The 15,497-nt window shown below is 42.8% G+C and overlaps 1 protein-coding gene across 5 annotated transcripts in view; it reads right to left on the reverse strand.

The window, feature by feature from the left end:
- The window catches only part of Phaf1 (phagophore assembly factor 1), a 26,056-nt gene extending 11,220 nt beyond the window's left edge, over positions 1-14,836 (reverse strand). For 3 of the 5 annotated variants that reach the window (XR_012441931.1, XM_020175840.2, XM_020175815.2), the window contains exons 1-7: positions 14,731-14,836; positions 14,498-14,618; positions 8,386-8,468; positions 5,452-5,535; positions 2,571-2,614; positions 1,116-1,195; positions 759-853 (exon numbers count right to left, since the gene is read on the reverse strand). Coding sequence is in view for 4 of the 5 variants with exons in the window: in XM_020175840.2 (XP_020031429.1) it covers positions 759-853; positions 1,116-1,195; positions 2,571-2,614; positions 5,452-5,535; positions 8,386-8,468; positions 14,498-14,561 (450 nt within the window). In the remaining variant the exon portion in view is untranslated. Of the gene's footprint in view, positions 1-758; positions 854-1,115; positions 1,196-2,570; positions 2,615-5,451; positions 5,536-8,385; positions 8,469-14,497; positions 14,619-14,720 lie in introns of all 5 variants that reach the window. The other 2 variants (XM_020175833.2, XM_020175824.2) reach the window with 2 other exon arrangements.
- Positions 14,837-15,497: the final 661 nt, after the last annotated feature.

Below are 15,497 nucleotides of genomic sequence, written 5' to 3' on the forward strand. Positions count from 1 at the left end.
TTGTTTTTGAGACAGTGTCTTGCTCTGTAGCCTCAGTCTTCTGAGTGCTGGGATTACAGCTGTGTACCACCACACCTGGCCTATAAATTAATCTTTAAAACAGATAACTGAAAATCCAGAGAATAAATTTTCCAAACTCTTGGCCACTGAGAAAACTTCAGTGTTTAGCAGCTTTAAAGACATGGTTGGATTTGTATCTGAAAAGCAAACCTCATGGAAATGTGGCTCAAGTGGCAGAGCACCTGCTTTGCAAGTGCAAAGCCCTGAGTTCAAACCCCAGTCTTACTCCCAGTCCCTCCAAAAACGTTTCTCAATTAAGCCAGGCACTAGTGGCTCACATCTGTAATCCTAGCTACGTGGGAGGCTGAGATAGGGAGGATTGTGGTTGGAGGCCAACCTGGGCAAATAGTTTGGGAGACTGTCATTTCCAAAATTAACCAGAGCAAAATGGACTGGAGGTGTGGCTTCAGCAGTAGAGAACCTACTTTGTAAGCATGAAACCCCAGTCCCACCCCCCAAAAAAAGTGAGCCTCAAGTGCCCTGTGCAGTGGGAAGTCTCCTCTTCCTAGGAATGCTGGCCTGGATCCTGCTCTTCCTATCAACTACCCACTCTATCCACTCTATCCACATTGGTCTTTAAAGATCTCAAAGACAAGGAAACCAAAGAAAGATTGCCTATCCATCCCCCCATGGCGCTGAGTGCCGTCCCACACCACATGAACACTGGGGAACAAATGCCAGGGGACAGAAGGGCTAACCTCATACTTGGGAGCCTCAGTCCAGGAATCTAACTGGAAAGAGAAAGACAGTCCTCTGAAGTTGAGGTGGAAGAGCTGCTCAGCGGAGTTGTACACTGTGAGGTGCAGAAGAAGAAAATGACATGGTTAGCTGGCATCTTAAGTCACTAACATAAACCAGCTTGGTAGGAAGTAATGACTGACAATACTTTCCTTATATATGAATTGACATTACAACGAGAACAAGGGGGTGGAGATTTCCTTTATACTCATGAACTAATCCCACAATCCTGAAGTGGGGTGGGATGGTGCCACCTGCAAGGTTTATCACTATGGGCTGCCACTGATGTCTAGAGGAATCAGATGTACTTGGCTTACCTCCAGGATGAGTTGCGCCAAAAGACTGGTCAATCTGCTCAATGGTAGGAGCTATGGCCTGAGAGTTAAAATGCACTCCACTGAAAAACAACAACAAAAAATTTTTTATACTGGGCTTTGCAAGATGGGCTAACAGATCATGAAAGATGATTGCTGGAAAAGTTATTCTTAAGATGCAAGTGCGGGAGCTGACAATCTTTTTCCAAAAAAAAAAAAAAAAAAATTTTAAATCATCCTGCCTTGGCCTCCTGAATGCTGCATCATCATGTTCAGCTTCAATGAACTTTATTTATTTTCTTTTGTGTTACGTAAGTTTGAAATCAGGGCCTCACATTCACACTTGCTTTACCAGCCTTTCTTGTGTTGGGTAGTTTTGAGAGAGGGTCTAGAGAACTATTTGCCCAGGCTGGCCTTAAACTGAGATCCTCTTTATCTCTGCGTCCCGAGTAGCTACAGGCATGAATCACCAGCAGTGGCAAAGAAGGTTAATTCTTGTGGAACTGATAGATAGAGTTAATACTCTAGGGCTTCCAAGACTTTATGGATTTTGAACAAGAGGGCAGAGAAGAGACTCTAGTCAGACTAAAAGACAACTAGAAATAGTGCTATTACTATTTGCCTATCCATCAGCAAATGCTGCCAGAGCCTGCCTCAGGAATTGGGCCCATCTCATACCCTTAAAAAAGGAAGCCTGCTCAGGAGGTTTATTGAAGGGAATATTCTAGACACTAGCATAGCACCTTGCTATAGAGAGGCCTCAAGTATCTATGGATTGCACAAATCATACCCATTTTCATCCTAAAAAGTAGATTTTGGCTCTAAAATGGTAGCCTCTTTAGCATTCTCTTTAACATTGGCTTTAGAGTCAAACTATCTGGTTTGCTCCACAGTTGCTCATGAACACCTGAAAAGAGGTGCCAAAAGAAAGGCTGTGCAGAGGAAGGGAGTTATAACTCAGGAGACGGTTATATCACCTGAACTCAAGTTCTGCTTTGTTGAGATGTTAAAGTAGATGACATACGTATAAAACATTTAACATATAGCACTTTTATTTATTTTTGGCTTTTTGTGACAGGGTCTTGCTATATAGGTCAAGATGGCCTGTAATTCACAACGTAGTCTATACTGGTCTCAAACTTGCAATCCTCTTGCCTAAGCCTCTAAGTGTTGGGATTATAGCTCTGCACCACCATGCCCGCTCACACAGATTTTTTTTTTTGGTGGTACTGGGATTTGAATTCAGGGCCTCACACTTGCTAGGCAGAGTTCTACCACTTGAGCCACTCCACCAGCCCACACGGCATGTTCATGATGAGCTTTTCTTCCCCAGCAGAGAGAACAGGCTGGGAGTTGCCTCAGGAAATCATGACACCAAGCTGTAATCCCTGGACTGCTATGAATAAAATCCTTTACTAATAACACACAATGGGCAGAGAGGTATATGTGAAAACTTACCAATATTTTAACTTTACTTTAGTCAAGTCATATACTTCAATCACCTACAAAATAAAAAATGTAAGCGTCGTTAATGCTCTCAAGTTGATATGACAGACTGAAAAGTGTTAGAGTGAATGTTTAGTAAGCAAGAAGTCTTGGGCTCTATTACTAAAACTAAACAGCCAAACAAAAAGAAAATTCCTTAAACTCAAGCCAGACATGATAGCTCAGCCCACAATCCAGCACTTGGGAGGTAAGAGGGAGGAGGATCACTAGTTAAAGGTCAGCTTGGACTATGTAGTGGCACCCTATATTTAAAAAACAACAACAACAAAAACTCCTGAAGCATTTTACATTATCTTTTATTCTCACTTTAAAACTGAGTGGAAGAAAAACCCAGGACAGTGGTGTCCATCTGTAGTCCCAGCAACTTGGGAGGCTGAAGCAGGAGGATTACTTGAGCCCCCCAAGTTCAAGATTAGCCCAAGTAACATATATAGTGAGATCCCATATCAAAATAAAAATGGAAGGAAAAGCAACTTCCCCTTTTCCAATGGGGTACTCAAAGAATGTCCATAGATGCTTTGGGTCAAGGTCCTTACATCTAGTCCACTTCTGGGTCCTTCTGGGTTACACATTATTCCACAGGACACCATCACCTCCCACAGAAACAAATTCATGCAACTTGCTGAGATTACATGTTAGAAACTAAGCCCTCTTCCTTCTATTTCATACTTTGATGCAAAAAAAAACCAAAACAAACAAACAAAAAAACCAGAAGCTAACCACAGGTGGCTCATACCTATAATACTAGGTACCTTTGGAGGCTGAGATCAAGAGAACCATAGTTTGAGGTCAGTGTGCCCAAACAGTTCACAGACCCCCATCTCCAAAAATAACCAGAGCACAAATGAATTGGAGATGTGCAGTTAAAGCACCTGCTTTGAAAGAACAAAGCCCCAAGTTCAAACGCCAGTCCCACCAACAAACAAAAATATCCAGACCAAGTCACTTCCAAAACTAGTTTATTCTGAAGTTCATTTTATTTACAAAACAAAAAGATAGAAGTGGGGGAGGTCTATCTGGCTAGAAAACAAGTACAGTACATTTAATTCAGGACAAGTATGAGAATATTAAGTATATCCCTAATAAAGGAAATGTCTGAACCTGAAGAACCTAAAAATCCTTGTAAAGTATGCTGTTTAATGAGTTCAGCCTCAGATAAAATGTCAAGAACAAAGGAAAAGGCACTAAACCTTCAGTCATTAATGGTGCCAAGTACTAAGCCCAAAGAAGCCCTCCATTCTCTATGGTGTTAAGGCTTGCTCAGTGTCTGTCCTGCTAATCTGGGCCCAACTGTGGAAGGGGCTGTGGGGTCTGGTGGGTGGGAGCATCTGGCACTGCTATGGAAACTGAGGCATCTGTATTCAACAGTAGTTCTATTGAACTTTTGGCTACATTCTGCTTCTAACTTTGTTTAGAGAATGTAACACTGAACCAAGTTGGAAATCTTTTGACTATTATTGCAGCTATTTTTATTCTACCTGCTGCAAGGAACTCCTCCCTCTGTTTGGCCCTCACAGCACTTGAATGAGCCCTTGCCCCCAACTTATGTTAGCTGTTCACTGGTCCCACTAAGTTAAACCCCTTGAGGTTTGACTCATTAGCTTGTATATGGAAGGTACTCAATGCATATCATATGAGTGTGCTGAGTATGAAGCTACTTAAGGGCATATGAAGCTTTGAAAGCATGAAAAGTGGTGTTGGGAGGGGCTGTGCAAGGAAACGGGGGAATAGCTGTGATTCAGAAGACAGCTGGGGTTCCCTTCAGAATGCCTGGACATGGCAGTATACCATGCCAAATTGGCATGCCATTTCACTGAGGTCAGGGCCTCATGCTGGCAAAGCGTTTCCACTTTCAGTCAGAGGCTCTGCTTGTAGAAGGTATAGGTAATCTATCTCTCTGACAACTACCCCTATGGTTGACCAATGATCCCTTCAGAGGGATCACATTCTCCAAAGGGATCCTTTCCACTTTCTGCTTTGTCTCCTCAGCATCTCTCTTGTGAAAGGATGACTAGAACTGGGAAGTACCTTAGTCTTTTCGAAGTTTTTTTCCATAACTTAACCAGGAAAACAGTTCTGGTATGCTACTGCCTAGAGCCCACATTCAAACTCATGACTCTGAGGCATGAGTCTTGTGTCACATGACAAACCTGTGAGGCCTGGACAGTTGACAACAGTGTATTAAAAACAATCTGGACTGAAACAGGTGATAGAAAATTGCACCCAATGCCAATTAAGACACCCTACACATCAGCAAGTTGTTTGTTTACATTTCTATAATGGGGTTAGAGAATTCCAGCACTACAGAAGAGCAGTTTGCATTTTCTATATTCCAAGTCATGCTGTTTGACATAAGAATGAGGTAAAACAAAACAAGAATACACACAAACTTTGACTAAAAGATTTTGGTTCTATTCTGTTGTTAGGCCCCATTCTTCGAACCTTTTAAAATAGACTCAAGGCAAACTATTCTAAACACTTAGCTCTTCTCCTAGTCAATATAAAAAGTCCTTCCCCATAGCATGTTTCTTAAGTCCTCTTTTTCCTTCTCTATACATTTTCCAAATTTGAACACTCTTTTCCCAATTTCCCTGGTGGAGCTGAGGACAACAGCCCTTCCCAGCCTCTTTTCAACCACCCCCAACTCAGTTCCATCTTCCCTCTTTTTAAGAGAACAGGCAAAGCTCTAGTCCCCAACATCATGGTGGTCTCTGAACCAAAGAAGTCCACACCCATTATGAGTTTACAAAACATCTCACAACAGCACATAATAATCAGCTCCAGAAAGACTGGATCAGCCGGATCTGAAACTACAGTTGTCATTTATAGTTACCTTAAGTCTCTGATTGAAAGCATCAAACAGTAGTTTGATCCCGTCCTGAGTCAGGTTAAGGATGAGGTCATGGCTTAGAGGAGACTACAAAACAAAAATAAAACACACTTTGAGCAACTGATTTATTCACCAGCACCTACTGAAAGCCTTACAATATAAATGCAACGCACAGAGGATACCTAAGAGCAGGCAGTCCCTCTCTCCCCCAACTAATGAGGTTTGGAAGCCCGAAAAAAACTGCTGCATGAATGCATAGTGTCTCCTACTTCCAGCCTGCAGCTCCTGCTTCATAATATTGGCTGAAAAGAGCCTCTCCCTTCCAGACTTGAGTACAAATACCTGGGAGAAAGGGACAAAATTGTGTGAGTATAGAGGTCATTTTCTTTGAAGTACAGGGTCCATATCTGTTGTCTCAGTTTACTGCCATCAACCTACGGAGCAGCTGGTTAGGAATCCGTATCATGTGAAAGACCCAGGATTGAAACTCGGCAGTATGGTACTGCTTATGACTGTCAGATGAAACTACGCCTACACCCAGGCTCTCACCATCCATAATGAACATGCTTTATTCCTTGAATGTTTTAGGCCAAATTCTAGGACCAAGAAATACCTTGCGATCTGATTATATATACGATGGCACTCTTACTCCTCCCCCCACCTATATCATATGTTCCTAAAAAGACTAAGTCTAAGATCTAAGGAGTCACATTTCTACATTTGTCCCTTCTGAGTCCTGGGGAGAGGCACAGGACAGTGAACAGAGCCTTGATGACCTTAGGTAACTCTTAAAAAAGTTTTCTGAGCTCTGGTTTCTACACAGGAATATCTTCATTCCTTCTCTCCAGGGTTGTTCTGAGGTCAGAGATAGTAGGTCAGAAAGCACCAAGCACAGAACTGGCACACAGAAGTCGTTCCTATTGTGTCTGCCTCATCTGTTTTTGGTACAATCAATCAATTCAATGACTCCATGTCTGAAGGCTCTCACATACCTGACCCAATGCTCACAAACTGAAAGAAAAAAACAACTCAAAATCCATAACTTTTCTCAAAACTGGCACACAGCTGTTCAAAAGGTTTAGAGACATAAGCAAGACGAAACAAAATTTTAGTTCTTTCAGGAATCTTGATTGCTTCCTCCTATAAAAATATGGAATCTACTTGATATATGCATTTCATTTTTCAAGGTGTGACTGTGTAGAGAAAAGGTGTCTCTGGGCTGGAATTGTAGCTTACTGGTAGAATGCCTAGCATTTGAGGCCCTAGGTTCTATTCCTAGAGCCGGTTTTACATAGGAAAAGAAAAAAAGGAAGATATTTCTGAAACTTTTAAGAGGGCAAATGTTTTCTTCACTTGGTGGGAAGCAAAGACATAGAAAAGTAAAGAATAAAAGCAGTGAGAGGACAGGATCCACATTTAAGAAGCACCACATAAACCAGACATGGTGGTACACTCATATAATTTCAACTGCTTGAAAGTGTTGGAGATAGGAGATTTTAAGGTTCAAAGCCAGAGGGGACAAAATTAAGGAGCTCCTATCTCAAAAAACAAAAAGGCTGGGGGTGTGATTCAAGTGGTAGAGCGCTTACCTGTCCTGCAGTGAGGCCCTGAAGCAACTCTACCTTAAAAGCTGAGCATGGTGATACATATCTGCAATCCTAATACTTGGGAGGCTGAGGCAAGAGTATTGAGAGTTTAAGGCCAGCCTTGGGCCACATAGTAAGACCCTGTCTCAAAAAAAGAAAACAGAAACCTTAAAGCCTATTTTCAAATGTATCCAATATTCCAGTGTTCAGAGTGTCTAAATCTTATTCATCTCAATGTATATGTGGCTGTAAGCTTAAAAAGTAAGCCCGCTTCCCGTTTTGATGGCTGCTACCTGTCATGAGTTAATTCCCTCAAGGTCTAACACTGAAACTCAAATTAGGTTAGGGCTGAGAAAAAAGAAAAAGCTACCATCTATCATTCATTTTTGAAAAGAGAACTACTTTGGCACTGTTTCAAGGAGCCCCTGCACACGCCTACAAATCTCCTGTTTTGTAGCAGGAATACCCAAAGCACTTGCTTGGGAGACTTAAGCATTCCCTCTCTTAGAAAGATCCTTCACATGAAACCTTACTAGGATGACAGAAGTGTACTGTACTACAGAATATAATCTCTGAGTAGAGGTAGCAGGTCCAATTCTGACTTTACACTAAGCCAAACTGGGAAGCCTTCACAGAAACTTTACCCTTAATCTAAAATATTCTTCATGTCAAAAGTAAGTTGCCCTTTCCTTTAGAATTTGAAAAGAATTGGAACAATCTGAACTGAAAACATCAAGCCAGGACTCATGGTCTCAGAAAGGCTTCTAGGAATGCCCTTTGGCCTCTGTAAGCTCAAAACTATCTCCTAAGGCTTGCAACACACAGGGCACCACAAAGACTCTACCACATGGTAGCACTGGTCTGTTTTCAGAGCTTCAGAGCTCAGTAGAGAGGAGACTGCTCTTTGATAAAAGGGTGAACTATGTTTGCTTCCTTTCAAGCAAAGTATGCTCTTTTAGCTACAGATCTGTACTGTGACAATTCTGAACACAAGTCAACTAACAGAAAAGATGATTTTAAACATGAAAGTAGAAGGCAAGCACCCTAGAAAACCAGACACAGCCCACGAAATGACATTCCACTGAAAACTCCTTATTTTTAAGGGCCATTAGTGAGTTAAGCACAGACAAAAAACAGGTTTAGTTTACTGCTCTTCTAAAGCTGACAGCACTAGATTACTAAGACCAAATGTTTCAGAATCAAGGAGATGTACTAGATAATTGACTAGTGCTGAAGATTCTCCCACTAGAACACAGCAACTCCTGCCAGTTAGCTTCCCCAGAGCATCACCTTTGGAGGTGACTCACTGACAAAGGAAGCCATTTCAGAAAACAAATCAGCCACCACTCACCTGCTCACTGTAGAGAACCTGGACATTTTTGATGATGCGACAGTGCTTCTGAAGAATGGCTACTGCTTGAGCCAGAGGCATTCCTGAAATAAAGCAAGGACACCTGTGTGGTTACTTGGACTATCCATTTCCTAACATCTACTACTGTTGTCAAGCCACTGATCTCTGAAACCTGCAGAAGGGGTGTGTGTCGGGGGAGGAGAGAGTCTAAAGATATGAATAAATGAAAGTTCAATAAACAGCAAGAATTAAGCAAAGGTGCAGTGGCTCACACCTGTAATCCTAGCTACTCAGGAGACAAAGCTCATAGTTCAATAGACCCTATCTTGAAAAAAAACATCACAACAAAGGGCTGGTGGAGTGGCTCAAGATGTAGGCCCTAAGTTCAAACGCCGGTACTGCAAAAAAACAACAAAAAACCTTCAAAAAAACAAAGCAGAAAGGACTGAAGGCATGGCTCAAGTGGTAGAGCACCTGCCAAACAAAAGGCCAGAGTTCAAACCCCACTACCTCAAAAAAAAAAAAAAAAAAAAAAAAAAAGCTTCCTGGAAATGGAGGCATTCACACTCACTGACCCCAAGTAGGGAAAGGGCTCAAAGAAGGCAAAGTCAGCATAAACCAAAGAACAAGATGAGAAAAGCACTGATTGCATGACTGTGGAGACCAAGGTTTTAATCCTCACTTTGCCACGATTACCTATGACCTAGGGCAGGTCCCTTCCCTTCTTCTCTGGCATCTATCTTAGCATCTCTCAAATGAGTCTGTTAGAACACATAACAGGTGATGGGGTGTGGCTCAAGTGGTAAACTGCCTGCCTAGCAGGTGAAATGCCCTGAGTTCAAAATACAAGTACTACAAAAAATTAAAAGTCATACATCTATCAGAATCAACTTATTTAAAAAAATGGTTTTACTGACTTTTTACTTAAAAATCCACAAACATCTCTTAAACATTTGGTTTTTTAACTCGTGACCCATTACAAGTAGATTTGCATTTGCCTCCAATTTAAGTAATCCAAATCCCAGTGACCTCAAACATTCCAGGGACTCACAAAGATTACAAATTTGTTTTCAGAATCCATTATCTTTTTAAGCAGGAAGAAATACAGAGATAGGTCCTGGACAATCTAAAAACAAAGACTCTTAGTTTCACTAGTGCAAGAACAGTGTTTAGTTACTATTCACTGGATCCCCAGCTCCCTTCTCAGAGCTGACCACTTACCTAGTAGCTACAGAATTTATTTATTCAGTGGGAATGAAGGATTGTGGGGTGAGTGACAAGGAAAAAGGAAGAAGAAAGACCACATTACCCCACATCAACATGTAGGCTCACATTCAAGCAGATGAGATATGTGAAAAAGAGATTCTAAATGAAGAGTTAAATGGTTAAACCTTGAGCTGGGGGTGTGACTCAAATGTGTTGGGGGGAAGTTAAACCTCATGGCCCATTTACATTTAAATAACCCGATCCCACTTTCATTTGAGGAGTCATTGTTTAGTTTGAAGAAAGTTGAATGAAATCAGAGGGGTGACTAATGATCTTAAAGTTTTTTTCTTGGCCTTCTGTAGCATAGAGCACACAGTAGACTTAGTAAATGTGTGTTGAGAATATGAACAAATTGGATTATCACTCAGACTTGACATTCCTGAAATGGGAGAGCACTTATGCTGTTTCCCAAAGGGAACAGACAAACAATCACATGGACAAGACCAATAAGCTGTTGCTTAGTTGCCAAAGATGTCAAGGACACATGTCTTCTCTGATGCACATGGTACACACCAGTTTCTTTAGGGATGGTTCTTTTCCACTTAACCATATCAAAGTCTTGGTCTCAATGTCTTCGAATCCTGAGTCACTCAGAGAAACCCATCAGTGGAGAGAAAGCAGCCATGGTAACTAGGTATAGTACAACTACTAGTAAAGGACGGCTATAAAAGACCACTAAAGGGAATCAACTCTGTGAACAATAAAGAAACGGGGGAATTGTCTTACCTGTAACAGAATGGTCAAGTTTTCTAAACTGTTCAAATCTTTATCTTACAGACTTCATCACCCGCCTGCTTATAACCCTCCAATGGACTTCCCATTACAGGTGGATAAAACTCAAATACCATGCCATCACCTAAATCCCTAAATATTCTGGATGTGGCTCATCTTTCTTTTCACTGCCACCATACCTACCCCTTGTTACTAACACATGTCATGCTTTCCCACCTCAGGCCTTTGCACTAGGATCTTGCTGTTCCTGATTCCTTCTCACACTTTAGGTTTTGATTCAGACCTTACTTTCCCAATTGCCTTATTTAATGAGGTCTTCCATCCTATTTATTGTTAGTCTCCCCTATAATGTCCTAAATGGTAAAATCTTGTCTACCTTGCTCATCACTGTATCCCCAGTACCCAATCACTGCCATAATCATAGGTGATTATACATACCTGTGAAATAAACAATTAGAGCACAAAGGTCCTACATCAAGGGTTCTGGTAACTATCCTTCCCCTTGGAGAACTCCCATTCTCTTCACAAATAACCATTCTTTTCAGCTGTTCCTCTTTCTCATGTCTCTATGATAGGATATTGTTTGATATGACAGGTATGTTTTTTCTGCCCATTCCTCACTTAACAAATGACCCAACTTCTGATTCAAATCTCAATCTATTTTCTGTATACAACTAAGGGCAAATAACAGTCAAAAGGTTAAAAAAGTGAGTTTTTCATCTTCTCTGTAATCTGGGTATTACTTAATACCCAGTTTCCCAAGTCAGAAACCTCTACATTCTTCCTTCTTTCCTATGTTTCTAAATCCAGTCTCTGAACTGTTCCGCTTAAACTGATTCCCTAACAGACTTTACCAATAGTATCCTCTTTTCCACCAAACTCCAGAGCCTCCCTGATAGTGTCGCAAGCAGCTACAACCAAACAGAACTGAGATTCTGGGAAATCCTTTTTTTTTTTTTCTTTTTCTTTTCTTTTACCAGTACACCATATTCTAATTATAATACCAAATTGCTTATATATTTCCCTGCACACACCGTCTATCCTTTTCCCTTAGGACCACAAGAAGCCTTCTTTAAATCTCCAGGTCAGGTCAAGTCCCTTCTCCCCACTCCCTAACACTTTATACAGCTTTTATTGCATTTCAATAAAACGAAGTACTTTTGTAAGCCTTCCTTACCACTAGTTTAAACTCTTCAGGGCATAAGACCATTTCTTACTCGATTTCCATTGCTCATGAGCAGAGCCCACAGAGGTAAATGCTGTCTTTAACAGAGTAAACCATTAGTTTTTGTGGAACAAGATAATCTCAGAGAAGGCTGTTTTCTCCAGTAACCCATTAAATCTATCTTCTTTAGGCATTCTAAAGACTAACTTCAAAAACAAATTCAGGTACATGTCTCCACATTAATATATTCGGAGGATTGGGAGTTCAAGGGCAGCCTGGGTTACATGGTGAGACCTTATCTCAAACAAACTAACAAAATACACACACACACAACCACCTAGCAAACATACTATTTCAAATTTGCATTGCCCTTTACTATAGTCATACTATCAGTGACATTCAGAGATTCTGCTTATTCTGTCTTATGTTGTTGGCATTTTCCTTATCTCTTGACATTATACAAAGGTCAGGAAGGCAGCCGAGACACTGAATGCAGCTCCCCATTGTGATGCCAAGCAGATGATTACAAGGGCTAGATACACCTGCATTTGCATAGATTCCAATAAGAAACCAGAGGACAAAGCTGAGCCCATCCTTAGAAGAGTAGAGTGGCGGGAAGCAGGAAATCTTTGGTCAGCTACTTCCTTATCACCTCTACTTACCTATTTCTTAGAGGAAAAATAAAGCAAACAATACCTACCTAAAGTGTCTGGGTGACAAGAGGTTAAGTACTAACTAGTTCTTCTCTTTAGAATATAATTCTAAAGCATAGATTCATCTCCCAGACGTATCCCCACCTAACAGTCCCAACTGCAGTATGATGAGCTGGCAGTGAGGAAAGAGATTAACAAAGGGAGGAAAATGACTTACATCATTTATAAATGCTGATTTTCTAAGACTCACAAGGAATCATCAGGCCCTCTCCATGAACTTTCCCCGCAAAGTTCAATTCTGGACTCAAAACATACAGAAATGTTTTTCTATTTTTGCTTGCTATTAAGACAGTTTGAAAGAACTATCCAAAATCTTGATTCTTGGAAACTGGCAGTTAGGATTTCAGTTTAGGTTGTCAGAATAGCCAGAGGAAACCTTGCTGAGTGGGAACTCAGTTTTCTAGAAAATCCTGATCACAACCGATAACACAGTCACTAATTTTGACCAGTGGACTCTGAATGCCTGTACCACAAGAGATCCACGATCTGGTTACACCATCAAGCACAGTTTGAAACTATGGCTGTGTTTCTTACCCAGCCCTGGGAAGTTCTCATGTGGGTAGAAGCTGTCAAGAGGAGGGGAGAAAAGAAGTTAATTAGAAGTGAAACAGTGTTAGCATGGTATCACTCACTAGTCTTTCAACCAAGTTCTTGGTGCTTCACAAGAGGTTGGAGCATTTTATAACAGGTAAAATTTTGAGAGGAATTGTACAGGAGTGGTCTAAGTTTGAGAAGTTGACTAAAAGCCCCTTCAATAAAACTGGCACTTAGGGTTTGGAACTGTGACTTAAGTGGTAGAGCGCATGCCTCGTAAGCCAGAGCCCTGAGTTTAAACCCCAGTATTGCTGGGTACTAGTGGCTCACTCCTGTAATCCTAGGTACTTAGGAGGCAGAAATCAGGAGGATCGTGGTCTGAAGCCAGCCCAGGCTGGCTTTTCTATTTCAAAAATACCCAACACAATAAAGGGCTGGCAAAGTAGCTCACGGTAGAGGGCCTGCCTAGTAAGTATGAGGCCCTGAGTTCAAAACCCAGTGCTGCCAAAAAACAAACAAAACTGCCAGTACCAAAACAAAACAAAAACACACAAAACCAAACTGGCGCCTACAACCTGCAGAAGTGTGAAGCCACTGAGCACCAGCAATCTGCAGTGCTGAGTTTCTCCAATATGCTGTCTCCATAGACATGAATCTTCTACATTCAAGGATAAGCAATAAATGATTCAATCCAGTAGCCCACACTAGAGTGACAAAGTTCAGGCCCACACAAACAAGCAGCAGCAACACTTGCTTCTCACCCCCTTTCCTTATTGTGAGAACATTAAACACTTTGATGCTGGTGATGAAGGGTGGTGGGACAAAACTGGGGCAACAAACCAAAAATGGCCAAACTGCACTTGCTACAAAATGTACGTTACTTTCCTGATTACTACTTCACTCAACCCTTAGCTCTCACATCTGAGAAACTGGGTTTAGGATCACACCATCAAACATAAGACATTTCAAAAGGGAAGAAAAGCAATCAGAAGTTTCTTTGTTGTTTATTCCCTTCCCCTCTTTTTTTTTGAGACATAGTCTCACTGAGTAAACTAGTGATCCTCCTGCCTCAGAATTCCGGGTGCTGGGATTAGAGGTGTACACCACCACACCAGTCTCGTAAGTTCCTTTAACACACACAAACTCAACTCCTTTGATCATCTGATTATGGGATCTGAGTGTAGGTTTCCCTTACCAAAAAAGGCAACCCATACCCCACCAAGGCAAAGGAAGATGGACAGAGACCGCAGTGGTGATTCGGGCTGTTAACCACTTTGTAGCTGTTATTTAGTCTAAAATGGAAACAACGGTAGTACTGAACTTGACTCCAGTTAAGGTTAATAGAGATAATCCCTTCGTTCCAAAGAGTAGGGCCGGCCATTACTTGGTGTGGTGCTTGGGCGTGCCAGCTATTATTGTCATTATTATTACTACTACTACTACAGTCCCACCGCCCCAGGGGGTGACCCTGCCAAGGCCCGAGGCCAGGGCGTTGTTGCCCCTATAAGGTGACTGATAGGCGGATCCGGGCGGTCGGAGCGGGTATCTTAATGCCTGAAGCCAAGACAGTAGAGGAGACAAAAAACGCGAGCGGCGGGCGCGGGGTGGGGGTGGGGGTCAGGGGAAGATACCAGAAGCGGAAGGGTGCGGAGGATAGTAAAACCAGCGACCGAAGGATCCTGACAGAGGATCCCACACTCACCCAGCGTGAATTCCCATTGCTCGTTCCCCAGAGAGCGTTCAGGCACCACCTCCAGGTCCAGCATTGGTTCGGTTCGCCGGGCCCGGGCGGCCTCCCTGCGGCAGTGCAGACGGGACCCGACCTGAGGAAACAACACAGCGGCTGACTTGCAGTTCTCGCCAGCCCGCTGCGGCTCTGTTCTCCACCCGGTCCCCGGTGGTACCGGCCTAACACCACACCTCACCTCACCTCACCTGCAGCAGCGGGGGCAGACACTGTGGCAGAAGCAGGGGCAGGAGGAGCGGCGGCAGCGGTGGCGACTGGAGCAACTGCGGCAAAAGCGGCGTGCCGGGCCGTAAAGTGTGGCGAAGGCGGGGCGGGGGCGGGGTTCCGAGCTCAGAGGAGGAGCCTGAGGCGGGGTCACGCACGCGCAAACTCTGGATCAGGCCGCAGTGACAATTGCTGCAAAGGCTAGGGCCAGACTGTACCGCGAGGAAGGGCTGCCGCTTTAGGAGCGAGGAGCTCTAGACTTCGCGAATCCTCACATCTGCACACCACCCACACACGTTCCACACGTCTGTACAAGGATACGTGTATCACACAGCTACACGATACTTGCCTCCCGTCTACACACAAATCCCACTAGCGTTTACTGGGTACAAAAGACGCACAGCCAAACCCTTAAAGTACTGAGCCTCAATTTCCTCATCTACGAGTGGCAGGAGGGGCTCCTCTAGCATATTCTGCCTGAAGTTGTGGCCTGTGAGTCCTAGGGCACCCTGAAACTAAAAGGCAGCTGAGGCCGCTTCTGATGCCAAGCCTTTGCAGCGTCCTCTGTGGATTCTCACAATCACCCTAAGACGTGAGATTATATCCCATTTTACAGGCGAATGACTGAGGTCCAGAGAGGTTAAAAGTCTTGGTCAAGGTTCCTTTGTCCTGGGAAACAGAACCCAAGTTCTTCCCATTACATGAGTATTTTTTAGCAGGGGAGTTGCCGGTTGTGCAGGCTGGGGAGGCC

The sequence above is a fragment of the Castor canadensis genome, chromosome 15 (genome assembly GCF_047511655.1).
Source record: "Castor canadensis chromosome 15, mCasCan1.hap1v2, whole genome shotgun sequence".
Taxonomy (NCBI): Eukaryota; Metazoa; Chordata; class Mammalia; order Rodentia; family Castoridae; genus Castor; species Castor canadensis.